Consider the following 26,344-nt stretch of genomic DNA (forward strand, 5'->3'; position numbering starts at 1 on the left):
TTACACATTCATTACCGTGACACGACGGTAATATTGAAGCAATCACGCACGTTGCACGCCCGCATATTGTGACTTTTTAATAAACTTCTTTGACAAGCAATTCCATTCTCCCCGCGCTGACTGCAGTCACGCTAACCCTGCCTGCACAGGTGCCTAACTAGCCGGCGATCTGGCATAAGCGTCTGGACGTGATCTCAAGCACGGTCCACGTGAATTCTTCTGCATTTCTCGGGCTCTGACAGCTGGGTTCTTCCCTGTACAGCATTGCCGTGTCTTGAAAGTCATGGTGTTGCCATTCTACTGCCGAAAAGTGAATGCATGTCTTGGCCTAGACCGTTAGTTGGTCTATCCTTACATGCACAAGATGTACCAGGGTGGGAAAAGAGTCAAGATTATTAGGGTATTATACAAAAACTCTATCTTCACATCCAATTTTGGTGGTCATGTCTTCGTCCCAAGTCCAGCTTTAAAATCACGCAACAAGGACCTTTTCCTGTGGTAACAGTGACGTCCACCTTTCCCCCGGTTTCCGACTCCATAACTTCTTGAGTGACTCTATACCCTTGAGCAAGTTCCCAAATCCACTTCTCGCATGATGTCGTCGAAGCACCTTTTCGAAAAACGCCTTGTGCTCGTCAAGTTGCGCGTCTGAAGCCGCCACGAAGGTTGTCCAGATGAGCATGTGCTCCACAGGAGACGTGTGTGGGATTTTCTTGAGCGACTCGATGAATTTTTCAAGACGGGCCACGGAGCCTGGGTTACCTGGGACGGGCTCAAAGTTGAAAAACGCCGAGGTCTGGTCTGACATGACTTGTTGGAGATAAATGTCTCGCGCCTGGTACACAAGATCTGCGAATTGTGAAGATAGAGATGAGTGCTGGGGATATTGGTCTATGCAGTGGTTTAGACATCCAAATAGCTGGGCCGTCCGGGCTTGTGAGGAGATCATCTCAAGGCCTGTTTCTTCGCCGAGGTGCGGAGCAGCGTAGACTCGAAGTCTATCGACAGCATTGTTAGAAAAGAATTACTCATGGAGTGTCTGTCAACTTACTTGTGTAGCTCCCGCATGATAAACTCGGCCAAGGTCCCAGTCCCGAGACCTTCTTTGCCTCCAATAGCATCAAACGCCGACTCCATCATGCGGAACAGGACCGGAAAGTCAGAACCTCCAGTCACCAGCACGGCCGTAATAAGCAACAAGAGACTTATCAAGACCGAGTGCTTCTCAGTTTGATCAGCGTTGACGAGCTCCTGTCGCTGTCGCAGGCCTCGAAGAGTGCGTCCACAGAGCTGGTACGGATCTGGGACGTAAAAGTCGTGAATGTCAAAGCTTCCGCCAAAGATGGTGTGCTGCTGGTTGTTGGCGTGTAGGTTGTGGGACAGCTTATTCAGGTGGAAGTGAAAGGCCGAGACGGTGAGGACGGCGTCCATGACAAGTTCGTCGGTCTGGGCTAGAGGGAGTAGTATGTGACGCCAGTCGTTGAGTACGCCGTCAATGGCGACCATCTCGGTCGAGATGTACTGTGAGACTGGACTTCGTTAGAAGTTGAATGTGGCGTTCAGTTAAAATCACATACAGTGTAGGAACAGGTTCCTCTTCCATCCTGGTGTGCTCTGGGGGATCTCCTGAAGAAAGACACTGCAGAAATTGGTATGATCCTCTAACCAACCAATTCCTCCAGGTACAAGATCCTGGACGTCTGATATGATGAATTCGATGTCGTCATCTTCTTGCTCCTCAGTCTCGCCATCAAGCTGCGTGCCTGTCTTATCCGATAGGACAAGACTCACCGTGGAAGTCGACTTTGAGGGTATCGTGTCATGTTTGTCGTTTCCGGAAAGACTCCATGAATTCCTACCACCGCTGTTAGTAAGGACAGCATAGACAGCTTCTGTGAGTATGCGTACTCTTCATAGACCCTTTCGATGGTCTTTCCAGCCCACTTGCCCCTCGCAGCAACACCCTTGTTGAATCGATGACGAATCCCAAGTCCACTGCACTTTAGACCACGAGAGGCACATTTGTTGCAGCTAGGCTCGGTGCGGTCGCAGTGAATGCGTCGTTTCGAGCACTCGTGGCAACCTATGATAGTCAGTGATTGTTTCGACCAAGAATGAAGCTGTATTGACCCTTCGTCTTTGGTACATATGGCCGTTTCTTTGGCGGCATGGCATTCACAACTCTTCAACCCCCCACGTTTGCTGGTGAGCAAATCGGATCGATCGACGCTGAACGGCGTGAGTTTATGGCCGTGGATCGCATGAACGGGCCGGGGTTTTGCACAAGAAGGACGGGCCTCGTCTTTTTAAAATCCAGGCACATCACATGGATGTCCCCCAAACTTCCCCGCAGTGCGAGTGAACAGCTCCGCAGATTGGTTCGCGCTATTCTAGAAGCTAGCTTGGAAGCAGATGTTGGAGGCAAGGGGCTAGACTGTAATAGGAGGGTGAAGTGAGAGCAGCTCCGATTTTAGGCAAATGTGAGCGATATTATTGGTGGATGTGTACAGGGGCGTCTTGAGGTGCTTGTATGGCCTCATTCTGTGACTGGCTAGAACCCCAAGGAACCATCTCCAACGGCCGACGATCGGATGTTTCTTGTATGACCTTGTTTGCGAATCTCCTCACCTTAGAGGCTATTGACCATTGTGGAGGCGGGAATTACTGTTTAGGAGGACGTAATAACGTATCAATACTCTTTAAAAGGCTATCGACTGTCGTGCTCGGACTGTTGTCATGTTCCGATGGAGCTGAGGCCCATTTCACGACGTGTCCATTCAAGCCACGCGCCAATACCTCATGATGCAGACTCGAGTGGCCGCATACACAACATCATGCATTACGTACAACCACAGTTTCGATATACTGGCATAATTACTGACAGAAATAATTGGGCGATTCTAGACATGCCCACTACCCTAGAGCGAGCCTGACACAACATTAAAACGACGGGCTCACCAAGACAGACTCAGAGGCGTTTATATCTTTTTGTGTTCGCAATGGAATCTAGAGTATTTCCTGATATCATGGCTCAATTAGGAAAAAAAGGATTGAAAGCAAGGAGGGGGCAAGAATCTTCTTTCACCCACTCAACGTCGATCTTTGTCTATCAAGGCAAGATTAGTTGAAAAGGACCTTCGTATGTATTTTAGTATTCCAAGTGGATTTAGTACTGCTATGCAAATATATCCTTAAACCAGGCAATGGCTTGTAGAAAAGCTTGTTCCTTGGCAAAACGCTGTACGGCTATGGAAGGATCACCTCGCACCGCAAAGCCATGTTCAACGCCGGAAAAGAGGTTGATTTGGTATCGTTGACCTGTTTTGGCAAGAATCCTCTCAGACTCGTGACGCTTCTCAACAGTGAAGATGTCGTCGTTCTCGGCTGCAGCAATCGACAACGGCCCGGAAATAGCAGCCAGCTCGTCAGCTTCGACAAAGGAAGGGTGAGCGATGAAGCCACACTCGATGCCATCTTTGTAATGACGAATGACGTACTGAAGATGCAATTAGCATTGTTAAATGATTCACAAGGACGATGATGCAAGGAATGATGAGGAACTGCATCTGACCTTGGCTCCCAGGCAGTAGCCAGCAGCACCAATACGAGCCAAGCCGAGAGACTTGAGGTGAGCAAGGCCCTTGAGGATAAGTGGATCAATGGCCTTTGGCGTATGAGGGTTGCTTCCGTTGGACCCATGAGATAGCCAACCCATAATGTCAAAATCGTCAGGCATGTGAAAGGGTGCAGGATCGCCATTGAAGATATCCAAGACCAGAGTGGTGTAGCCTTGAGCGGCGAATAAGTCGGCCATGAGTTTGCTGTTTTGCCATATCCCGAGGATATCTGGTACGTAGAGGATGCCCACGTTTAGCGACTCTACCTGTTTGGGAGGCGTGGCCAGGTAGGCGTGGACCTGGCCGTCGAGCAGAATCAGGTCTCCAGTAGGTTCGCCTCTGTCTTTGAATGAGCATTTGGTTTCAGCTTATCGGCGCCTGTGAACTCACTCGTGGAGGCTCCCAAGGGAGCAGCAGCGACCGGGAGGGAACGAGGACATGTTTGGTGTACCGTGCTTGCTTAGAACTTGATTTGTTAAACAAAATATAGTAACTTTAATGACAGAACACGGAATAGCACAGCATAAGCTTAATTGAATCCTTCTCGTAACTCCCAGTCGGGAGCCGCATTAAGACCACGACAAGGCCAGGACGGATTGTCGGTACGGAACACGGCCCGACGTATGTGTTGTCGGCTAGGGCACTGCACAGTAGGCGCAGCGGTTGCCGATCGGCACCACAAATGGAAGCCGGTAGGATCGGCCAGTGACATCTTGCCATGCTTCAGGTAGCACAAGATAGATGCCATAGGTAGAACATGGGTAGGTTGGTGAGTCGTGAAATATTGAACCGCTCCTTGATCCTCCAACGCCTACATACCTGACCCAACCTAGCCCCCCGAACTAGTATCGACCAATCCTTGCATCACCAATCTACTGCCATAGGTACTGTGCACACGATCATCATGTTTGCAGACATCACAAAGCCGCCAGCCCCGCTTCCCACCTCGCAGCTCACGACGCTGAGCAAGGGCATGTTCTTGCTGCCGCCCCTCTCGCGGCGTGGTCATGGGCCCGGCCTGATCATCCTGCACCGACACTCAGAGGATCCATTGACCTTTTATGATGGGGCGCCGTCACCCTTGCTCAAATGGGCCGAAGAGGGATACGCCGTTGCGCAACTGGATCCCACCTCTTTCGACGGCAGGCCGGCCGAGGATGTACTGCGTGAGGCTGTAGAGGCCCTCAACCAGTGTTCCCAATGCGATCCAAAGGGCAATGTTGGCCTGGTGTGTAAGTAGAAGTCCCTGCCTCGCCCTCGTCCCAACGCTGACCATCCACAGCCTACGAGCCCGATCTCTGGAACCAAGCAGCCCCGGCCCTGGCCCAAATCCCCCAGGCCATTGCCGGCATCACTTATGTTGATGTATCCACCCTCGACAACCTCGTGGCAGTTAAGATCCCCACATTGAACCATGTAGCTGGAAAGGCTGGTCCGTCCGCTGCTTCCACCAAGCAACAGGGCGTCACCCAGTACCAATATCCCACGGTGAAGAGCTACGGATTTGCAACACCCGCCAGTGAGCATTTCCACTACATCACAGAATCCATTTCGCATACGAGGAGCCTCCAGTTTCTCAAACCACTGATGAGCGGTCCGAATTTCGACCTAGAAGCAATTTGGGAAGAACATACCTACTACGAATTCGCTGACCGCTCTGTTGAGCATACAATGAGCACCATGGTGCAAGAGCCCTATGTAAACCATGTTCCCACGGTACGTTGATAGCTGTGACGCTCATACTAGACCGGACTGACACTGCTGCAGTTGACCGGCGGAATTGGTCGACAGAAACTGACAAACTTCTACCGACACAATTTCATATTCAACAACTCTGCCGATACTGAGTTGGAGCTCATTAGCCGCACGCTAGGCATCAACACGGTTGTTGATGAGTTCATCTTTAAATTCACCCATGATCGAGAGATTGACTGGCTGTGAGTTACTCGCACACACATTGAGATAAATCGCAGGCCGACGGCTTTGCTGATACGTATCTACAGTATTCCCGGAGTGCCTCCCACAGGACGAAAGGCAGAAGTGCCCTTCACCGCCGTTGTCAACATCCGCGGGGATAGGCTGTACCATGAACACATCTCGTGGGACCAGGGCACTGTCCTGAAGCAGCTCGGCTTGATGCCCGAGTATCTACCTTTTCCTTACGATCTACCAGACGCAAAGGCCGGGACATTTGAGTATCGCGTCCCCGTCGCTGGGCCCGAGGCTGCGGTGAAGATGAGGGACAGGAACGGCGTGCTATCCAACGAAATGTTCAAGTTTGAGGGAAGAAAAACGGAGGACAAGTAGCCGATCATGGCAGAAGAGTTTGAGTATTATTAGCTAGCAAACCATACCTTGCCTATCACTGTGAATATCCATAATGACAACGAAATGTTATGTGCAACCAAGGTCAGTCTGGTGGTGCTGGAGTCTCTTGTAATTCTCCAGCAAGCATGGATGTAGATGTTTATCACTGACCCGGTGAGATATGTACGGCTTATTACTTTAAAACCAGTTACCTCTGCAAGTGGCATCCGCAATCTGATCTTGTCTTGGAAGCAATTGGTTGTGTCTTAGCACAACCAGCTGAGATTTGATGGCTTGAGAGCATGATTCAAATAGATGTAGCTAACTCCTATCTAATGCTTTAAACTCTTCTGCAAAAAACATTCTGACATGTGTGTCCTTGGAAGCATCCGCAATACCTTCTATTTCCTTCTCATCAAGGTCAAAAGCAGCAAGCTCATCCATATAACTCTGTAACCGTTCTTTTCGGCCGCTTGTAGTCACCACCCGAATCCCCTGTTGGATCACCCACTGGAGAAGGATGGCCGACTCGCTCACACGATACTTGTCTGACAACGACTTGACGATGCTGTTGACTGGACCAGGCTGGGGATTCGTGAGAGGAATAAGACACGCAAAACCTTCCATCGGGATCCCTTTTGCTTCAAGGTATGCCTTGAGATGGGTTTGTGGTAAGTAGGGGTGCATCTCGACCTGGTTAACAGCCGGCCGTACCCTCGCTGTCTCGAGAAGGGTGTCGATGTGCTGCTCGCTGAAACTCGAGACCCCGATGTTTCTGGCGAGGCCTTTGTCCACACAAACCTCCATCCTGCGCCATGCTTCCTGAAGATGGGATGGAGATGTGGCTGAGAAGGGGGCATGTATGAGATACCTGGAGCGAGACGGTCAGCTGTAGGTGAGGACGCTGATAGCGAAAGGGGTCAACTTGCATGTCCACATACGAAGTCTCGAGCTTGGCGAGGATATCCACAAGAGCCGACTCTGGGTCGTCAAGGTTTAAAGTCTTGCTGACGATGAAAAGCTCTGATCTTGGCACTCCCGACTCTTCAAGCGCGACCCCCAGTTCCCGTTCATTGTTGTACACTTTTTTTTTAAAGTCACATCAGTACAAGAAGCACTTAATGGCTTGAAAAAAGCTTACTCTGAGCCGAATCTATGTGTCGGTACCCTACTTCCAACGCCGTCTTTATCCCATTGACGATCTTGCGGCTAATGTCCTGGCGACTCTCCTCGAACCACAACGTCCCCACCCCAAAGGCCAGAGGGAGAGGCACGGTGCTCGCTGCTGGGTGCTTCATCTTGTGTGCGTGTGTGTAGCTATTGACTGTGTCTGAGTCGGAGGCTCAATCTCCCTGGTGTTTTATCAGTCAATGGGAGCTCGGAGGGGACCCAGCCGACACCATCTGCTTGAGTCTGTCGGCATCTCAATCAACCTAACTCGTAGCCGACTGAGCTCGCGGGTATGTTCCTGGTACATTACCCGAAACATAGGCGGAAATGGCCTGATGTTGATATAGGATTGTCGAGCAAGGGGCTCAGACTCATCCACTCATCACTTGGCCTTGAGCAACAACAATAGTCAGCCATGACACTCGGATCCTGAAGCCACCAGCCAACTCTCGCTTCCCCGGCTAGGAACTAAGAGGTCCTTAATGTTTTCCGGCTAAACAATCTCATTCAATGTCTATCAAGGCGCATCAGCAACAGTGGATGTCTCAGCTCCAGCTGAATAGTCGCAGCCACCCTAACCCGATGGACTCTCATCGCTTGCACGGAGACATGCAACTATAGTTTCATTTCCCCGCGTTTCTAGCTTCACTTTTTTGCGGGGGAGATACGAGAGAGCAGACGACCCAGATAACGGAGCTTTTTCTAGCTCCAGACAAGCTTATCTGTGGGAATATCCCGGGTACACTATCAATTGCGTAGGGAGGAGTCCGGAGGAGATCCGGCCGACGATATGAATCGCAAGCTAGTTAGCAAGCGAGCATCGGCGGGGACATGGTGATATCGCCTTGATGCTGGGATGATGGTGATTGACTCATATATCGGCCGTTCAGGCTGTTTGATCCATCATCTCCATCTTCACGACAACCTCGCACACAGTCCTGAGCAGCGACAATGACAACCGACATTCCCAAAGCCCTCGACGACATCGAGATGAAGCGCAAGCCCTCTGACGCGGACGTCCAAGAGGGCATCGTCGACGACGTGGCCGTCGAATACTCGGACGCCTACTACCGCAAGCTCCTCTGGAAGATCGACCTCTGGCTTCTGCCCCTCATGTGGATCTGCTACGGCACCCAGCAGACCGACAAGACGTCTCTCAGTGTGCAGGCCGTCTTTGGCATCCGCGAGGATACAGGCCTTGTGGGTGAGCAGTTCAACTGGCTGAGCACCATCTTCTACCTCTCGTACATGGTCTGCGAGGGCCCCGGCAACTGGCTCATGCAAAAGTGTCACACGGGCAAGTTTCTGTCCATCGTCATGGTCCTCTGGGGTATCATTGTGCTGTGCATCGCCTTTGCAAAGAACTTTGCACACCTCATGATTCTTCGGACTTTTCAGGGTGCTCTTGAGTGCACCATCTCTCCCACCTTTATGCTCATCACCGGCGCGTGGTATACCTCCCAGGAGCACACTCTGCGCTCTCTGATCTGGGGGACCTCCAATGCCGGCATGAACATCCTGGCCGGTCTCAGCATGTACGGAATTGGTCTCCATGCGGAGAAGCACCCTGGCGGTCTGGCTGCTGTAAGCAACCCCTGCGCCCCTGTAAATCGAGCGTATAGCTAACCCATTTGATCCCTGAAACAGTGGAAGGGAATCTCATTCTTGCTCGGAGCTTTGACGATTACCTGCGGCATCCTCGTCTGGTTTGTCCTCGGAACTCCTCGTGAGGTCCGCTGGCTGAGCGAGGATGAGAAGCGCGCCGCCATCGCCCGTGTCGTCGCCAACCAGACGGGATCTGATCGCGAGAAGCGATCCGACTTCAAGTGGGAGCAGGTATGGGCCACGTTCAAGGGTAAGCTATCCAGACCAAACCGAATAAACACTACTCACATCGTGTCTAGACCCCCAGACCTACTTCTTCTTCTTCGTCACCATCATCAACGCTCTCCCCAATGGTGCCAACACGACCTTCTCCAAGCTCATCTGGAAGTCGTTTGGCTTCACGCCTCTGGAGACTCTGCTCAAAGGGTCCACACCCTACTACTGTGTGAGCATCTGCTGGTTCCTAGTGGTCGGCTATGTTACTCTCAAGAAGCCAAACCTTCGATGTGGGTCACCGACGCCTTCTATTGACTCCTAGCTAACAAAGACCAGTCGTCATGATGATGTTTTCCCTCGTGCCGGCCTTCTCAGGAATGATGGCTCTTGCATTCTTGCCTAAGGATGGCATGAAGTGGACGAGATGGGGCATGTACATCCTTCAAGTCTTTGGATCGCTCCCCGGACTCAGTGAGTTTTGTTCCATCCTGTGAGCATTGATGATATCCTCTCTTGCTCACCGCTTCCTCACCAGTGATCTGGACCTTCCTGCCATCCAATGTCGCAGGCCGAACCAAGAAGACGGTCACGGCAACGATCCTCTTCATCGCCTACTGCGTCGGCAACGCCGTCGGAGCCCAGATGTTTGTTGCCTCGGATGCGCCCAGATACATTCGAGGCCTCACCGCTTGCGCCGTCCTTTACTGCGTCGAATTCTGTAGCATGGGAACGTGGCGAGCATACTGTGAGTATCTCAAGACGCTGCCTGTCTGGCCTAGACTAACTCTGGTCTTTAGACATGTGGGAGAACCGTCGACGAGCCAAGTTGATTCGGGAGCAGGGTATTTCTGAGGAGGAGAGCCTGCGCCTCGGAAAGGAGAACGCGGAAGCCGACATGACTGATCGAGAGAATATTCACTTCAAGTACAAGTATTAGTCAATATTGAGGTTGGCGATCAAGCCTGGCTGCCAGTAGTCTAGTTTGGTGTCCATAGATTGGCTTCTGCCTCTAGGGGAGGCTAGGAAAGAGGGAAAGCTCCGAAATACATACTTCAAATGTTGCTACCGAAATTGCAATGACTGATGAGCACTATAATATCCTATTTGGCGTCGTTTATGGTCTGAATCTTGCTGATTAGAAGATCCATCCTCGCCCTTGCCATGGACTTTTCCGTTGTGTCAGTATACTGGTTCATCATAGCACTTCCCACCATGTTATCTCTTCAGGGGTGACCCCATGTGGGTGCTAAACATCCTCTTTCAAACTCTCTTATTTACCACAACTTATTCATTATAAGAGTCGCTCCCATTTTTCAACATTTACTTGGCCATTTGTCATTAATTTTTGCCTACGCCTTGCCGCCGCTAAAGATATTGCCGATTCTAACAAGCTCATCCCAACGCTGATCCTTCTGAACCTCGATAGTGCCCTCTGGAGTAATAACCCTCATCTCTTGCACCGTCTTGGTTCCGTAGTCGTAAGTCTCATCGTTATTGACAAAGGCCACCAGGATCCGAATCCAGTCAGTCATGAGTTGCCTTTCCTTGGGTGTCGGCCCGTACGATATCGAGAAGCTGCTTTACCGTTAAACCATGTCCTTGAAAAAATTGAGGCAATTTGACCTACTTCCAAAATGGCTTATCCATTGCGTGTGCAACTCCGAATGACAGCGGCGCCACTGTCTCATCGATAAACGATAATCGGTAGGCGATCTGATAGCGCCATATGTCGCGGATATCCACCCCATTCTCTTCAAGGTGCTTCACCAGTGCTCTTGACGGCGCTCTCACCTGACCATCAGACACGATGTTACCTAGAAATGGGTAGATAAGCCCACTGATGACATTCTTATTGAAGGGAGTATCTTACCAAAGAGCTTCTTCCAAAGAACCAGGTCGTTGGATGTAGGCAGCGGATAGCAGTCAATGGCCCTATCTGTGACTTCCGGTGCGTAGTAGTTCATCACCTGGATCTTGAGAGACTCCAGAGTTGGTTCTTCTGGACTATTATATGTCGAGTACAGAGTCTCCTCGTTGGCAACTTCGCCGATGAGGATCTTGTATCCCATAGCCTTGAACTCGTCCGCAAACTCCTTGCTCTGGAGATAATCCATCATTCCAGAGTGAATAAAGAGGTCATCAGTGACTGGTCGGAAGGTGTGGTGCGTCAGCTTGGGGATGGCCTCGATCAGCTCCTGGACGCCGAGTTTTCTTAGGGATGCAAGCTTCTTTTCGGCAGGCCACGATTCTTGGATCCTAAAGTGCCGACACAGCTCATCGAACTGAGCCTGGGTATCCTTCAGGGACTTGGGCTGTGCAGGTATCGCATTCGAATCCATAAAGATGCGCCTGAATAGGGGAGCCTCTTGGCTCGTTCGACGGAATTCGTGTAGCATCTGAGCCTCTACGCTGTAGGCCCCGGCGCTGCGACCCGCGAGTGTGATGTTTTCCGGGTCGCCCCCAAACAAGGAGATGTTCTCCTTGACCCATTCGGCCGCCATCCGCTGATCCCAGAGCCCAAAGTTCCCCCCCGAGACGCCGCCGCTCTCCTCGACCAGGTCCTGGCCAGCCAGGAAGCCAAATATGTTAAGACGGTAGCCTATGGCCACGACAATGGCGTTGAGACCACCGGTGGAAATGAGCTCCGTAGGATTCATGCCTGGTTCTTGTGAAGGGTCACCCATCTGGAACCATCCACCGTGCAACCAAAGCATGACGGGCCACTTGCTCTGCCTTTCGTCTCCCACAGGAGTCCATATGTTGACAAACAGGCAGTCCTCGCTGTACGCCCCGTCGCCACCCTCGGCTTTGCCGACGTGGAATGCCTTCTGAGGGCATACGGCTCTGAACTCAGTGGCATCCAATGGGCCGCCTGCGTCACTTCCGTAGGTGTAACCTGCTGGGAGCGGTCTCGGCTTGCGCCAGCGATGCTCCCCAGTCGGAGGAAGAGCATAGGGTATACCGGCATATCGGCGCGACTTCTCGTCAAGTTGGAGACCACGGATGACTCCCTTGTCGCCCAGATCCAGATCAAAGGGCTTTTCGTTGTACGAGATTGTGTTTCCCATCTTGATAGCGTGATTTGAGTGCAAATTGCTGGACAACGATGGGAAACGCAGCCAAGGAATATTCCGAGGACTTGATGATTGAATCATCTACACTGGTAGTCAATCCGTTTGTCGGCTGCCGAGATCCGTTCCTTATCGGCGGCGGGCCGGCCCCCGCACGGATCTCCGGCCGAGGATTCGGGTAGATACCAGCGGGGCGGACCTTGTTCTCGCTCCGGGCTACGCAACCTCGCGAGTTTTCTGAATAGCTAAGTAGACCCTTGTCAGGCACCATAGAAGGGGGAGCGATGCTTAACAGGTCGCATCTCAGATCTCAACTAACACCAGCCCCGACGCATAAACAAATTCGACACACCAGCATAGAGAAGCAACCATGGGCAGCATCAAGGACAAGCTGACACCAGTGGATCTCTCCCACCACATCAACGTCAAGAGCAAGTCTCGACACCCATCGCCTCTCAAGGACATTATCAAGTTTATGGGCTACGATGGCATGATCAGCTTAGCTGGAGGTACCTTTTACAAGATATCCACCAATGTCACCAGCTAACAATCTGCCCAAGGCCTTCCTCACCCCTCTCTGTTTCCCCTTGAGCAAGCCATGTTTGAGTGCCTCGCCCCTCCCGTGTCTCCATCTCAAAAGACGACTGAGGACGGGCTCGTAAGCCTCAACCTTGGCCGCGGATCATCACCAGGGGATCTGGACCTCACGCAATTTCTGCAGTATGGTAAGGGGAGCTCGCTACGGTTTGGGGTACCCTGCGGTTAACATTCTAAATCCTAGGGTCTGGAGCTGGAAATCGGCAGATGATTCAACTTGCCACAGAGCTCACTGAGAGAGTGCACGCTCCGCCGTGCGAGTATGAGTGTCTCCTGCACCCGGGAAACACAAACGCATGGGCAAAGGTGGTTGGTCTGCTCTGTGAGGACAACGACTACGTCATCGTAGAGGGGTACACATACCCTTCGGCTCAGGCACTCTGGATCCCCCTCGGGATCAAGGCGGCTCCCGTGGCGGCCGATGCAGAAGGCATCCTGGCGACTAGTCTGCGGGATCTGCTCGAGAACTGGGACGAAAAGGCCAGGGGCAGGGGGCGACCCAAACTGTACGCACTCTTTCGACCCAGTTGATGGGTTCTACAAACTGACCATGTGCTCTCTGTAGGCTGTATCTCGTTTCAGTTGGGTCGAATCCAACTGGCATCACAATTTCAGCACGCCGGCGCAAGGAAATCTACGCGGTCTGCGTCGAATTTGGTATGTACACGGCTTGTTGTTCTCACAGTGCATCTGTTAACACCATCTAGACTTGATCATTGTTGAAGATGACCCATACTACTTCCTCCAGTTCCCGGGATACTCACCGCAAAAAGAAGACAAGCCCTTCCAACCGGTACCCACAGAAGACTTCCTCAAGTCACTAACCCCGTCCTTCCTCTCTATGGACACCCAGGGCCGCGTCGTGCGCCTCGAGTCATTCTCCAAGACGCTGTTCCCTGGCCTGCGACTAGGCTACTTTGTCGCCAACCCCGTCTTCACCGAGCGACTCCTCCGCGTGACAGAGGTCGAGACCCAGGATCCCGCAGGCCTCAGTCAGGCCTTTACGATTGCTCTTTTTAAGCAGTGGGGAATTGACGGGTACCTATCATGGCTGCAGAATCTACAGTATCAGTACGAGACGAGGCGGAACTGGCTACTCTCGGCCTTTTACGACCAGTTCACCGTCGTCCCGGCCGCCGAGTCGCCGGTGCCTACCGCCCAGGGCTATGTGGCCTGTTTCCAGGGCAAGAACGGCGAGCTGCGGCCTGTCTTCAGCTACGTAGACCCCGGGGCCGGCATGTTCGTCTGGTCCAAGTTCTACTTCGACGGTGTCCCGCGTTTCGTCGAGCTCGAGGCCCAATCGCTGGAGGATCCGGAGCAGGCCTTCGCCCAGGAGCTCTGGGAAGCCTTGGCCGTGGGACTCGTGCTGCTGACTCCGGGATCATATTACCATGCCTGGCAGGGCGCCGAAAAGGTCTCGACTAAGGCTCGAGGAGCAGATCCGCGGTCAGCCTACTTCCGATTCTCGTTTGCAACTCCCACGGTAGGGTGAACCCTCAAAAATTCGCAAGATGACGATGCTGACACTACTGTGATCCAGAAAGAGCAGATCTACGAGGGCGTAAAGCGCCTCAGGAAAGTAGTGGGCCAGTTCTGGGAGGAGACAACATAAGGTACTACCTAAATAGCCTGTCTTGTTCTCCATATATCAGAGGCTGAACTATCTAGCTTCAAGTTCAGCGTCGGCTTCAGGCTCAATCCCAAAAGTTCATCTATCACAATGTGCCCCAGAAGTTTGCGCACCCCGTCACAGATGACTCCAGGCTGAACAAGTCAGGCATCTGGTTGTGAAGCATGGCTGAGAACTGAAGATCCAGATCAAGTGAAGAACCTTGACGAGTTCTTGTCATATTCCCCAGTGTTTGTTCAATAATTGCCCTTCCTTTGGATGCCCCTGAGCATGCCTCCTCTAAGTCGTGTAGGAATCGAACACACTTCTCTACATCTGGTTCGGGCTTTTCTGGGGATGGGTCTTGCATCCATAGCCTGAAATCATCATAGTCAGTTCCGAATTTCCAAGATTTTATCTGAAAGCGGGTGGCATGATCTTACAGGGCCAAACCAGATATCGTTAGGCAGTGTACGGACAATGCCAAGTAGTGTGACGGCGGAACAAAGTCCCGGACCAGCTCAGCCGCGTTGATACAGCTACGAGCGGCACTAATACAGTTCTTCACGGGGTTGAGTTGACGAAAGGACCCCGTATCGTTGGAGAAGGTTCTGGGCTGTTGTTGAGCATCGAGGGAGCACATCTGCGAGCGGCACAGGGCAACTTACTTGTAAAGATTGATGAGAGACCCTGCATGTATGACGAAAACAAGAATGGACATGGTCAAAGTCGGCCCCCGATCCAGGGCGCTGTAGCAACTATCAGCGAACTCTCTACTGACGTTGGTCTCAGCAGGGTATATACTTGGCAGAGAAACGAATCTCATCCGGTAAGCCATCGAGCCATTCGTCCAGAGATTTCTCAATGCCCTTGGCTAACTTCACCATCCGTCTTCTACCTTGTGGTGAGCTGAGGCTTGCTATTCTAGCCGGCGCCTGGAGGTTCTGGATCCTACTGGATATCTGACACAGCTGAGTGAATGCCAGGAAGCCTGACAATGGTGATTTCGGCGACGCGGGCTGCTCATCGAGACTCTCTGGATGGGCGCATGCTGCCTCAAGTTCCTCGTCTGAGATAGATCGAGGTAAGGCGCAGCAGCAATCGCCATCGTTGGCAGCCATTGGTCTCCCAAGGCAGACGGACGTAACTCTGCCAAAATCATCAACGGGTGCTCGGTACAGTTATCAACAAGTATATCACAGGATGGCTTACATGTCAAGGCAGTATATGCTCCACCATATTCGTCGAGACACCTCGGCTTCCAGCAGAGATGCCCCTGGACCCTTCGTCGAGTCTTGAGATGGCGCCGTCTGTTTTACGTCAGTGGGGCGGCTTTGCTACAGGGAGGAAACTTACGAGGTTGCTGAGATGCATTCCAAGATCCTGGGCGGCCCTGACGGCTTGCCCAGCAAAGTGCCAACTCGATGATAGAGTATTCCACCCAGAGCAGCACATTGACACGAGTGCCAGACACTGCGTCCGTTCCACGCTTGCCTGACCGATGGTTGAGAAGTGCAGCAGCAACGCCTTCTCGTAAAACTCCAAGCCGGGAAAAGCCGACTGGTTTCCACCGGAAGCGATGAGGCCTGACGCACATGCACAAACTGCGAAGAATACCGAGAGGAATTCCCTGTCCCGGGGTGTCTGCTTTTGGGTAACGTATAAGCGGGTGTATCGATCCATGAAGTGAGGCTTAAACAAGACGGGGAATGTATAGTGCAGTTGGTCAAAGTAGAGCCCAATGAGCATGTCGGCGATGTATCGCGGGGGCAGGTTTAGATCATCGGGCTTTGGTAGGTATGGCAGCTCGCGCCATTTGAGGCCTTGAATGAACAGAGGAACCTCGACTGAAGGGTTACCATCCCTCTGATCTGGTCCATGTCGCATACTTGTGACAAAAGTGTCGGGGTCTGTGTCTTTTTGAGGGTTATCAGTAGCCAGGCTCTGGATAGACTTGACGAGGAGCTGGTTGCTGGCACCACCAATGAACCTAGGCATACAAATCAGCAGCTATGAAATCACACAGTTTGGGGGCTGAAGACATACCTTAGCTTCCCGTACGAGTCAGGAACCAGCGACCCAAAGCTCTCAAGGGCCGGGTCATGCTGGAGAGCCAGGTCGACAGACTCATCAGACAGGTCGACCTCGATCTCCGGGTCGGGACTCGGGTGATGGGATGCATTGCTGTAATCAGGGTCGCGTTCGGGTTCAGATGGCGCAAACTCAGTATGAGACGCGCCCGATGCTGCTCCCGAGTCGACCGGATCGAGGAGCGACTGCAGATGTTGAGAGACCTGCTCCAGCTCCGTAGCGGCGGATCCTCGATGTGGTGAAGGCTGGACGTCGCTGGGCAGCTTCTCAATTGCGCGGGTGAGTTGAGTCGTGACAGCTTCCAGCCTCTGGCACAAGGTGTCAAGCTGCTGGAAGCGAGCCTCGAACAAGGTAGCATAGCTACGGCGGTTAGATGAATGACACTGCATGGTGAGCCGGTGGGGGGAATGCTTACCTGCGACTGCTAGAAGCATTGTCGTTGCTTCCAGGGTACTCACACGTGAGATGACGGGAGCCGCAGTTATGACAGGGGTTATTCCCGTCGCATTTTATCTGGATAAGATGAATTATTCGTATCAGTAGAATTGGCCGTGAGACAAGACTCGATAAACAGTTGCTCGCCCCCTCACCTTTTTGCGCCGACAAGTGAGGCATGCTTGCCAGACACGAGGCGCAACACCGTCACCAGGCTCTTTACTCATGGTGTCCGTTAGTCAAATTGATAGGCTTGGGAGGCTTAGTCCACGCGCAGTCACGATGGTACAGCAATAGAAAGATGATGAACGGCAGTAGATTGGATGTCCAAGATCGATCGCTAAGTGAGCGGCGGGTGAGGATCCCATTGTCGCGCGGTTGGGTCCACTGGACATCAGTTGCCCGCCTAACCCAGCGGTACATAGCCGCTTGCTCGTGCCGTCCGCCCATCTCGACCTAGAACAATGGGCCCTGGGCGCCGGTTCGGTGTTCGTTATCCTCGACTTGATAACGCTGGAGCTCGGGGTCATATCTGTGGGCCGAGTGCGGGGACGGTCGCCTATCCTATCCTCGTTTAACCATGATTCCCTTTCTCTAGTTAAGTTATTCCCTGATCAAACAAGAGGGGAGCGGCTAGCGGCCCAATGCTCGGGGGTTGAACGGAACATGTTATCGGTGATGGATCCATCCATCAAGGGGGCAAAGGCCACGGCCCGAGCTCCGGCCGGTCAAGCATGTAGTCACGTGTATCCCCCGGAGCAGACTGGTAGGATAAGTAGGTACGCAGTCGTTTCCAAGGCCAAGCCAACCTGCCCACTACATATCTACCGTAGGTAGTCTGCGATCATGTCGAATCAAATTGCACCCCCCATAGTCAACGGCAAGACCCGTCTCCAACAGTCCCTTGAGCGAGCCAGAGATGGCCACGGCCCCAGTCTCGGACAGTGGCTTGCCTTGCCAGGTTATACACTTGCAAGAACTATTGCACCTCTAGGACAAGACGTCGGTGACCTCCCAGCAGCCCTTTCCTCCCTGGCGTTGAGACTGATGTTGCTTCTATAGTGGGTGCTTATTGACTGTGAACATGGCAACATTGATGATCACAATATGTACCTCCAGATCGGTGCCATCTCATCAAGCGGAGTGTCGCCAATTGTTAGAATCCCCGCCGATGCACCTTGGATGGTCAAGCGTGCCCTCGACGCCGGCGCCCACGCCATCATGGTGCCAATGTGCGAGACCAAAGAGCAGGCCGAGCAGCTAGTTCGAGCGGCCAAGTACCCATCAAAAGCCCATCCTGAAGGAATACGGGGCACCGGCGCCATGTTTGCCCCGGCAGCATTCAACCTCACCGGACGAGACTATCTTCTCAACGCAAACGAAAAAGTCATGGTTTTTGTGCAGATTGAGTCTCGCAAGGGAGTGGAAAACGTCGAAGAGATTGCCAAAGTAGACGGAATCGGTATGCATCCAATCGATTGCTGGCCCATTTTACCATCTATTGACCAACCTCTCTCCGCCCAGACATGCTCTTCATTGGACCGAATGATCTTGCATCCTCTTTAGGGTACGTGGCTTTTGACCATGCTTCCATCCCCGAGGTCCAGCAAGCTTCTCAGAAGATTCTCGACGCAGCACTAGCAGCCGGAAAGTACGCAGGGCACTTCGCTCTCGACGCAGAGACAGGTAGGTCGTACACACCTATCAAACTCGAATATCCTACTAATATTCAGCTTAGCCGCTCAAAAGTATAAGCAAGGGTTTCACTTTGTCAATTGCGGTGCCGATATCGTCGCCCTTATGGCATCCATGTCCAACGAGATACGACGAGTGAGAGAACTGACCCAGGAACCAGCCACGAACGGGGTAAAAAATGACAAGAAGGATGGAAGCATAGTGGAACATAAAGAGATATTAGCTGATGCCAAAGATATAAAGATCTACTAGATAATGTTTACTACTATTCGCAATCAACCCAGCCGACCGCCTTGACCTACCCTGCGTCTGAGCGACTTACCGGTTATCTTTCTTTTACGGCCCTTGTCCTGACTAATGCACCTTGTTGTTGTAAAATTCACATTCAGGGAAATATAGAGCGTACAACAGTTGTGCCATGTAAGATAGACTTTGAGCGTAACTACCAGGGGCTGACTGCTTGGCTCTCAGCCTAAGTATTCATTGTTACTAGATAGCCACTACTTAACATCATGCTTCATCTCAATAACAGAGAAGAATCTATATGATTTTTTCAGCTAACAGCCCCGTGGAGCAACGGGTCGCAGGCTAAATAGTGAAAAGGTAACGTGATACTCGAAAGTGTGCAAGGGGGCAGAGGACTAATATGAAATGAAGCACTGGTAGGCTCTGAGTACGTGAAGATATGAATCTAAAAGGGCTAAGGGTGTTTTGAATGTGCAGTATGAATATCAATATAATTAGACCGGGTTTATTATCCTTCAAACTGATCTCGCTACCCACTCAACGACTTTTCCAACTCGTTAGAGCAACCCGCTAGAGACAAAGGGAGAAGACCTTTTAAAGACCAAACCTTGGAAGCTTTTTAGAGCACATCCGGCGAGTTCTTGTCACAATTCGAATTTTTTGGGTCCCTCTTTTCTTTGGCCTGGTTTGATGTGAGTCTCTTGCTTGGCAAAGACAGGACTGACACAGCCGGCTCTGGACATGTCTCAGATGCAGAAACGTAATCAGAAATGCAGTAGACGATGGAGAAGAAAAAAAAATCATCAACGTGGAAGGCCGAATGAGGGTTGGGCAGGTGGAATGTCTCATTGGACCCCGGTTATCTCCGGAATCTCAGACAACACCTAACCGAGGCGTCGGGATTCAGGCACAGGGTTTACGTCTTCATGTCAGGCACGGCTTCTTGATCAAGATTTGATTCAATCTGAACTTCAATCGGAGGATCGGCATCAAGTAGCTTTGCCACACGTAGCATCCTTTGCGCCGCCTCGGCCGCCATTGAACCTTGAGCTGTCCATTCCACACCAGCTTTACATATAAGAGCCGAAATCCATCTTTTCGAGATCAAGCAGGCGGGGGGATGGCTCACTCCCATGCGAGGAACCTTCAATAGCCCCCTTGCGTCCGCCGGGCCGCGTGAGACAGCCTCCCCCTTGCAGACAAAGGAGAGTGGCAACAGGGGCAGACTCAGCTAGCCAGCCATCAGGAGAAAAACGAAGAAGTGGTTGACGCCAGAATTCCAATGGAATGCAAATACAGGAGTCGTCGGCTCAGGGTCCCCAACCCAATCGGATTGGGAAGAGCGCCATGCCCGATACAGCTGACAGGCACGAATCATTGTCTCATGGGCATCGCCACCACGCCCCATGTCTTACCCGCATGTGGCATAGAAGCCATATCGCAAACAATCGACTGCCCCTCGTGGCGCCAATCTTGGCTCCGTATGCTCCGGCACTATAACCCAGATTATGCAAGCTGCAAGGGCCCGTCGAACGACACGGGAATGCTGCCGCCTCGTGGCGCCAGTTCGCGGCCCTGCTTGGTGAGCCCGACCAAAAGGTTAACGGCCAAACGCGTGTTGAATGGAGCATGAATGACCTGCCGGACTGAGATGTCAGGTCACCCTGTTTGAACCGAGGGCGATGGGATCTCCTTGGCAAACTTGCGGTGACGAAGAAGAAGGATCTGGACCTTTGAACTCCTGAGTTGCCCCTGGCGCCGATCCCCACCGACCGTTTTGAGGGTATATATGAAGAACCTTTGCATCGCGAAACGCCTCCCGAGGGAAAGAAGTTGGAGCTTCTCGCCAAAACGCAATTCCGACTCTTGAGGGCTCGAGGTATCAGCTGCATAGCCATCATGAAGGTCCTGGTTGCACTGCTTCTCTCGGCCCTAGCTGGCCGGGTTGGGGGTCTTGGTTCTACAGATACTATAACCTGGGGCGGTGATAATTCCCGAACAGGCTACCAGACGTGAGTGATGCTTGAGGATGAGTGAGTTCGTGATACTAATCAGGAGGGTGACAGGAACCACAACATGGACCCTGCTGTTGTTGGTAGTCCCCAATTCGACATCGTCTTCAAGACTTCCCTCCCCGGTCGATACGTCGGAGCAGCCGAACAGATCTTCTCACAACCTCTCGTCTACACACCATCTGGCGGCACCACGCAGTACGTGTTTCTCGCGACGACACAAAACAATATCTACAAGCTCGACGCCAAGACGGGCGAGATTTTGGCCTCGCGAAAACTCCACATTCCTTTCCTGACGGCCGATCTCGACGGCTGTGTCGATGTGAACCCGACAGTTGGCGTCACCGCGACGGGCGTCATTGATCCTTCGACTGATACTTGGTATCTCACCGCAAAGACGTACTTTGATCAGACGGCTGGACAGGTCCCACAGGGAAGGCCGGCTGGTAGATATTACGTTCATGCTATTAACGTCAATGACCTCACCGAGAGGCCGAACTTTCCGATCAATCTCGAAGGCCTGATTGCCAACAACAACCCCGAACGAATGTTTACGGGTGGGATTCACCACCAACGCCCTGGGTTGCTTCATACTGGGCAGTATGTCTATGCTGGCTTCGCTTCCCACTGCGTTCAATACAACTTCACAGGCTGGATCATTGGCTGGGACAAGACCACTGGCAAGATTGTTGAGAAGTGGGCTGCGGAAGGCAAGGGTGTCCCCAACACCATTCAAGGCGCGGGCGTCTGGATGTCTGGAGGCGGACTTGCATCCGACAATGCTGGATCCATGTTCTTTGCCAGTGGAAACGGCTACGCTTCCCAACTCTCGACGATCCCTGTCAATGGCTTCACACCGCCCACAGCCATGGAACAAGCAGCAGTTCACATGTCGATCAACGACGATGGTTCACTTAGCGTGATCGATTTTTTCATGCCATTCGAGAAGCAGGAGCTGGATGGTGCAGATAAGGATTTGGGAACAAGCCCTTTGGAACTTCTGCCAAGTCAATTCTCGTGCGGCGATGTCAAACGAATGGGCGTCGTGACGGGAAAGTCAGGCAAGACATACTGGCTCAACCTCGACAATCTTGGCGGATATCGAAATGGACCGAATAACAAGGATAGGGTGATTCAGACGTTTCAAAATGAGAACTCTGTCTACGCTGGAGCTGGTGTCTATCCTCTTGAGGGTGGTTACATCTACATCAACGGTAAGTTCTCGGAATATTTGTGAGTCTGTGATGCTAACTTTTGCAGTCATTCAATATCCCACGCATGTTTTCAAGTTCTCATGCACCAACGGCGTTCCTTACTTCACCAAGGTTGCTGATAGTCCGACAAACAACGCGTACATCTTGGGCGTGAGCCACGGGACAACTACATCCTTGAACGGGCAGCCAGGCACAGGTCTACTCTGGGTGTCTGACGTTCAAAACACCAACTTCAAGATCTACGACGCTATTCCTAAGAACGGTTACCTGAATGTAATCAGGAACTTTACCATTGTTGGTATCACCAAGTTCAGCAGGCCAGTCTTTGGCGATGGAATGGCTTACATCGGAACGACGGTCGGTTACTTTTACGGCCTTGGTGCTACGAACAAGGTCCCTCTCAACTGTACCTCACCTGTCGACTTTGGAACTGCCGACTTTCAGGACGTTACGATTCCGCAGACGGTGAACTGCACTGCTTTGTTCGACATGATCGTCACTGGCATCGACCTTGCGGATGGCACCAATTACAACATCTCGACTGTTCCAACTCTGCCTCTTGCTTTGACCAAGGGCAAGTCGTTTACTTTCAAGGCCCAGTTCTTCCCCAAGAGCATTGGCCGACTTGGTGGAACCGTCAATATTCAAACCACCGGGGTCACGGATGACTCGTACAGTAAGACGACGAGAGTCAGACTCACTGGAGTTGGCAAGAGTACCAATGCCTTGCTGTCCGTCAATCCAAAGTCTGTCACATTTGCTGGCCTGGTTACCGGGACGGACCCCGACCGAGAGACTGTTCTCCTATCCAACGATGGAACCAATCAACTCCAAGTGTCAGCCGTGTTGTTCTCAAACACATCTGCTGATGGGCCTTTTGATACATGGACGGGCACGGGAAGTCTTAAGGTTGGCAAATTCTCGTTGACGGACATCCCTGCTAGCATCGACGGAGGCATCTCGACTGCGGTTTCCATCAGACCTGATACATCTTCTGCTGGCAATTTCCAAGGATGGGTCAAGTTTGTTACGACTGGAGGCAACGGAACTGTCTACATGGCAGCCTCAGCAGGTGATCCAGCATCAGCTCTGCTTGAGTTTCAGACACCAGATGGTTCTGGCTGGGTAACATACGAATCTGGCAAGCCCTTTACCTTTGGCAATGTTACGGAGAACACTTCAAGGTCTTTGCGGTTCAGAGTCACCAACAACGTTGCACCAGGCGGTGTCAAACTCTCTCTCACCGTGTCTAAGCCGCCCTTTGGAGTTGCTGGTCTTATCCGGGCTGCCAATCAGATCGATCTGGCTGAGGGAACTCTACTCGCACCAGGCCAGAGTCAGACAGCAGTACTCACCTGCACTGTCCCCAAGAGTCAGTGGAACTTGGAGCCCTACAACGGAACAGCACAGTGGACCATGAACACCAACGATCCTACCTGGGACAAGCAGTTTGTCCAATTCTTCTGCAACGCCATGACAGAACAAGCAGCTCCTCTTCTTCCCAACGGCCTAGGCCAGTACCGTTACGTGGGCTGCTTCAAAGAGAACAACCCTGGCCGTCAGCTGTCCAACCTCTTATACGGCGATGAGACAAACACCAACAAGATGTGCATCAACGCCTGTGGGCAGAAGGGTTCGACATTTTGCGGAACACAATACCGTCGGGAATGCTGGAGCGGAAACAAGATTCCCAACCTCAAAGTCGACGATAAGAACTGCAACTTTGACTGTGCTGGGGACTTGAACCAGATTTGCGGCGGTAATGGCATTGATGGAGCAGGTGCTTACATCAGTCTTTTTGCTGATACGTTGTCCTGGGATGGTAGTTTTGGCACTATTGGAGGCGACAATGGTCCCAAGGGCCCTTATGTGAACCCTGGAGTCTACGGATACAACAGTATCGGCTGCTATACTGAGGCTACGACCGGTCGAGCACTCAGAACTGGCAAGGGTGTAGATTCACCCACAGTTGCCAACTGTGTGCAAGCTTGCAAGGCTGGAAGCTTCGCATATGCTGGAGTTGAGTACGGCGGAGAGGCCAGTATACCCTCAAAGTGAATTTCTGACAGAGGGACTAACAATATCCAGTGCTACTGTGGCAACGACTTCTCTGCTGGGTCGGTCCCTGCGCCTATCGGGGAGTGTGCCATGCTCTGCAACGGTTGGTTCCTCTGTTCCTGGACTTATCAAAGATACTGACATGCATCAGGTAACTCGACTGAGTTTTGTGGTGGTCCTAATCGTTTGAACGTGTACCAGTTTAATGCACCCGTGAGTAGTTCATCGTCGACGTCGAGTTCCACCACGAGCAGCAGCCTCGCTTCAACCTCATATTTCTCCTCGCTCTCAACAACCTCGTCTGTATCGAGTGTTGTCTCAAGCTCAACGACCAGCAGCTTGACAACTAGCAGCTCGACTTCAGCCACGAGTTCTACAACGGCAAGTACTTCGACGAGCAGCGCCGCCAGTAGTAGCACTGTGACAAGTGGTACTACTAGCAGCAGTAGCTCTACTGTGCCAAGCAGTAGCAGCACCACCTCGAGTACAGTATTGAGCAGCACGTCGAGTGGATCTACAAGCAGCAGCACAAGAGCGACGACTACTACATCGAGCAGCGCCACTAATAGTAGTGCTGTGGCAAGCAGTACCACGACCAGCGGCACTACTAGCTCTTCGACGACCTCGAGCGCTGGAACCAGCAGCAGTTCAAGTACGGTGAGCGTTAATGTTGCTGGAGGAGGTAGCAGCAGCAGCATATTAACCAGCATGTCGACCACTTCATCAAGCAGCACCAGCTCTTCAAGTGTCTTGACATCGCGCAGTACTACAAGCAGCACATCAAGCATTCAAAGTACCTCGAGTAGCACTCAAAGTAGTTCAAGCAATTTAAGTAGCACCACTACTTCTACTTCACGGTCAACTACCACAACTACATCAAGCTCGAGTGTCTCTACGACGGTATCAAGCTCTTCGACGATCTCAAGCGTCTCCACAACAACCACTACTTCTGCGTCCACTACATCCTCTTCCACAGCGACATCACGATCAACGACGTCGACGGCCACTTCTGGCTCATCATCTACCGCCTCGTCAACCACCTCATCTTCGACTACTTCCTCGACTGCAAGCTCCACAACGTCTCGTTCTGGTTCTACTACCACATCTCCAACAGCGTCCAGCACTTCGTCTTCGAGTACCACTTCATCTGCAACATCCTCTACATCGCAAATCACAGTTAATCCGGCTGGTGCCAAAGATAGCTCCTCCACTACTACATCTTTTACGACATTCTCCACTACATCGTCCTCCCTTTCATCATCCATAACTTCATCTAGCTCAACCTCTGCGACAACATCTCGATCTACGTCAACCACGGCCTCCAGTACATCTTCATCGAGTGTGACTTCAACATCCTCATCCACATCGCGCCCAACCTCCTCCGCCTCAACCACCAGCAGCACGACAACAACCTCTTCAACCACAAGTTCCAGTGCCAAGGCCACCCCCACGGGGCCTCAAATCTCAGACAAGATCGGGAACTGGGACTTCCAAGGCTGTTGGACGGAAGCCTCCAGCATGCGAGCCCTCAGCCAGAAGGCGTATGCCAAGGACGACATGACACTTGACAACTGTGCTTCCTTCTGCGATGGCTTCGGTTACTTTGGAGCGGAGTATGGACGCGAATGCTATTGTGGAAATTTCCTTAACTCGGGCAGTGTCAAGGCCGACAACCAGAAAGACTGCTCATTCACCTGCCCCGGAGACAAGACCCAGTACTGTGGTGCTGGTAACAGGCTTCAGCTTTATCGAAACGCTGCTCTGCCAACTACTACTTCAAGTACCACTCTCAGCACTAGAAGCAGTACTACAACAACCGAGGCAGCTACTCCCACTGTCGTGGCGGGCAACAAGAACTTTACCATGTACAACTGCGTCTCCGAACCATCCAACGGCCGCATCCTCCCCCGACAGATGCTCAACGATGGCGACGCCATGACTATCGATGCCTGCCTCGAAAAGTGCTGGATGTTCAAGTACGCCGGCGTCGAATATGGCCGAGAGTGCTGGTGCGGCGACACCCTCAACTGGGAGGGCAACACAGGCGCGACTCCCGGAAAGAACGTCACCATGGATGACTGCAACTTCAAGTGTCCCGGAAACAGCCTCAGTTTCTGCGGAGCGGGGTCGAGGATGAACTTGTACATAAACAACTCTACGGCGTTGTCAGAGATTAGAAGGCGGCGAAGGCGTCACTGGACGGGCCCTTTACATAACTAGCCATAAAAGATTTTCCTAGCGTTAAAGACGGGGTTAGATAGGATTTCGTATATATAATAGATTTACTTTCATGTGATATATGCCACTTATATCAAGTTCTCTTCTGCGGCTCTACTGTCAATCTTCTTGCTACTCTTGGACTATGCTAGGGCGAGAAGACGACTCTGCACTTCAACACAGC

General features: G+C 52.0%; 8 protein-coding genes across 8 annotated transcripts; 5 read left to right on the plus strand and 3 right to left on the minus strand.

The window, feature by feature from the left end:
* Positions 1-472: 472 nt before the first annotated feature.
* On the minus strand, positions 473-4,057 carry LRP88_11817 (uncharacterized protein; the record flags this gene model as incomplete). The annotated part of the gene is made up of 7 exons (XM_083248232.1): positions 473-998; positions 1,052-1,529; positions 1,578-1,855; positions 1,909-2,083; positions 3,262-3,496; positions 3,572-3,956; positions 4,008-4,057. 7 exons carry the CDS (start codon positions 4,055-4,057, stop codon positions 473-475), a joined length of 2,127 nt encoding a protein of 708 aa, XP_083095662.1.
* Positions 4,058-4,521: 464 nt separating this feature from the next.
* On the plus strand, positions 4,522-5,924 carry LRP88_11818 (uncharacterized protein; the record flags this gene model as incomplete). Its single annotated transcript, XM_083248233.1, has 4 exons — positions 4,522-4,849; positions 4,900-5,333; positions 5,385-5,554; positions 5,621-5,924. 4 exons carry the CDS (start codon positions 4,522-4,524, stop codon positions 5,922-5,924), a joined length of 1,236 nt encoding a protein of 411 aa, XP_083095663.1.
* A 2,121-nt stretch (positions 5,925-8,045) lies between these two features.
* On the plus strand, positions 8,046-9,852 carry LRP88_11819 (major facilitator superfamily domain-containing protein; the record flags this gene model as incomplete). The annotated part of the gene is made up of 6 exons (XM_083248234.1): positions 8,046-8,678; positions 8,742-8,949; positions 8,999-9,142; positions 9,252-9,386; positions 9,451-9,660; positions 9,713-9,852. 6 exons carry the CDS (start codon positions 8,046-8,048, stop codon positions 9,850-9,852), a joined length of 1,470 nt encoding a protein of 489 aa, XP_083095664.1.
* Positions 9,853-10,264: 412 nt separating this feature from the next.
* LRP88_11820 (Alpha/Beta hydrolase protein) lies at positions 10,265-11,983 on the minus strand (the record flags this gene model as incomplete). The annotated part of the gene is made up of 3 exons (XM_083248235.1): positions 10,265-10,490; positions 10,543-10,729; positions 10,786-11,983. 3 exons carry the CDS (start codon positions 11,981-11,983, stop codon positions 10,265-10,267), a joined length of 1,611 nt encoding a protein of 536 aa, XP_083095665.1.
* A 373-nt stretch (positions 11,984-12,356) lies between these two features.
* Positions 12,357-14,195, plus strand: LRP88_11821 (pyridoxal phosphate-dependent transferase; the record flags this gene model as incomplete). The annotated part of the gene is made up of 6 exons (XM_083248236.1): positions 12,357-12,495; positions 12,547-12,711; positions 12,768-13,089; positions 13,149-13,240; positions 13,291-14,066; positions 14,124-14,195. The coding sequence occupies 6 exons, from the start codon at positions 12,357-12,359 to the stop codon at positions 14,193-14,195; spliced, it is 1,566 nt and encodes a 521-aa protein (XP_083095666.1).
* A 1,317-nt stretch (positions 14,196-15,512) lies between these two features.
* Positions 15,513-16,672, minus strand: LRP88_11822 (fungal specific transcription factor domain-containing protein; the record flags this gene model as incomplete). Its single annotated transcript, XM_083248237.1, has 2 exons — positions 15,513-16,182; positions 16,239-16,672. 2 exons carry the CDS (start codon positions 16,670-16,672, stop codon positions 15,513-15,515), a joined length of 1,104 nt encoding a protein of 367 aa, XP_083095667.1.
* An 892-nt stretch (positions 16,673-17,564) lies between these two features.
* Positions 17,565-18,665, plus strand: LRP88_11823 (Pyruvate/Phosphoenolpyruvate kinase-like domain-containing protein; the record flags this gene model as incomplete). Its single annotated transcript, XM_083248238.1, has 5 exons — positions 17,565-17,720; positions 17,781-18,180; positions 18,243-18,404; positions 18,457-18,548; positions 18,657-18,665. The coding sequence occupies 5 exons, from the start codon at positions 17,565-17,567 to the stop codon at positions 18,663-18,665; spliced, it is 819 nt and encodes a 272-aa protein (XP_083095668.1).
* Positions 18,666-20,558: 1,893 nt separating this feature from the next.
* LRP88_11824 (uncharacterized protein) lies at positions 20,559-26,163 on the plus strand (the record flags this gene model as incomplete). Its single annotated transcript, XM_083248239.1, has 10 exons — positions 20,559-20,671; positions 20,726-21,867; positions 21,932-23,853; positions 23,974-24,046; positions 24,095-24,156; positions 24,297-24,352; positions 24,531-24,600; positions 24,780-25,058; positions 25,221-25,369; positions 25,476-26,163. The coding sequence occupies 10 exons, from the start codon at positions 20,559-20,561 to the stop codon at positions 26,161-26,163; spliced, it is 4,554 nt and encodes a 1,517-aa protein (XP_083095669.1).
* Between the last annotated feature and the right edge of the window lie 181 nt (positions 26,164-26,344).

This window comes from Fusarium phalaenopsidis (assembly GCF_050370095.1).
Source record: "Fusarium phalaenopsidis strain FUZ10S chromosome Unknown contig_32316, whole genome shotgun sequence".
In the NCBI taxonomy this organism is placed as follows: domain Eukaryota; kingdom Fungi; phylum Ascomycota; class Sordariomycetes; order Hypocreales; family Nectriaceae; genus Fusarium; species Fusarium phalaenopsidis.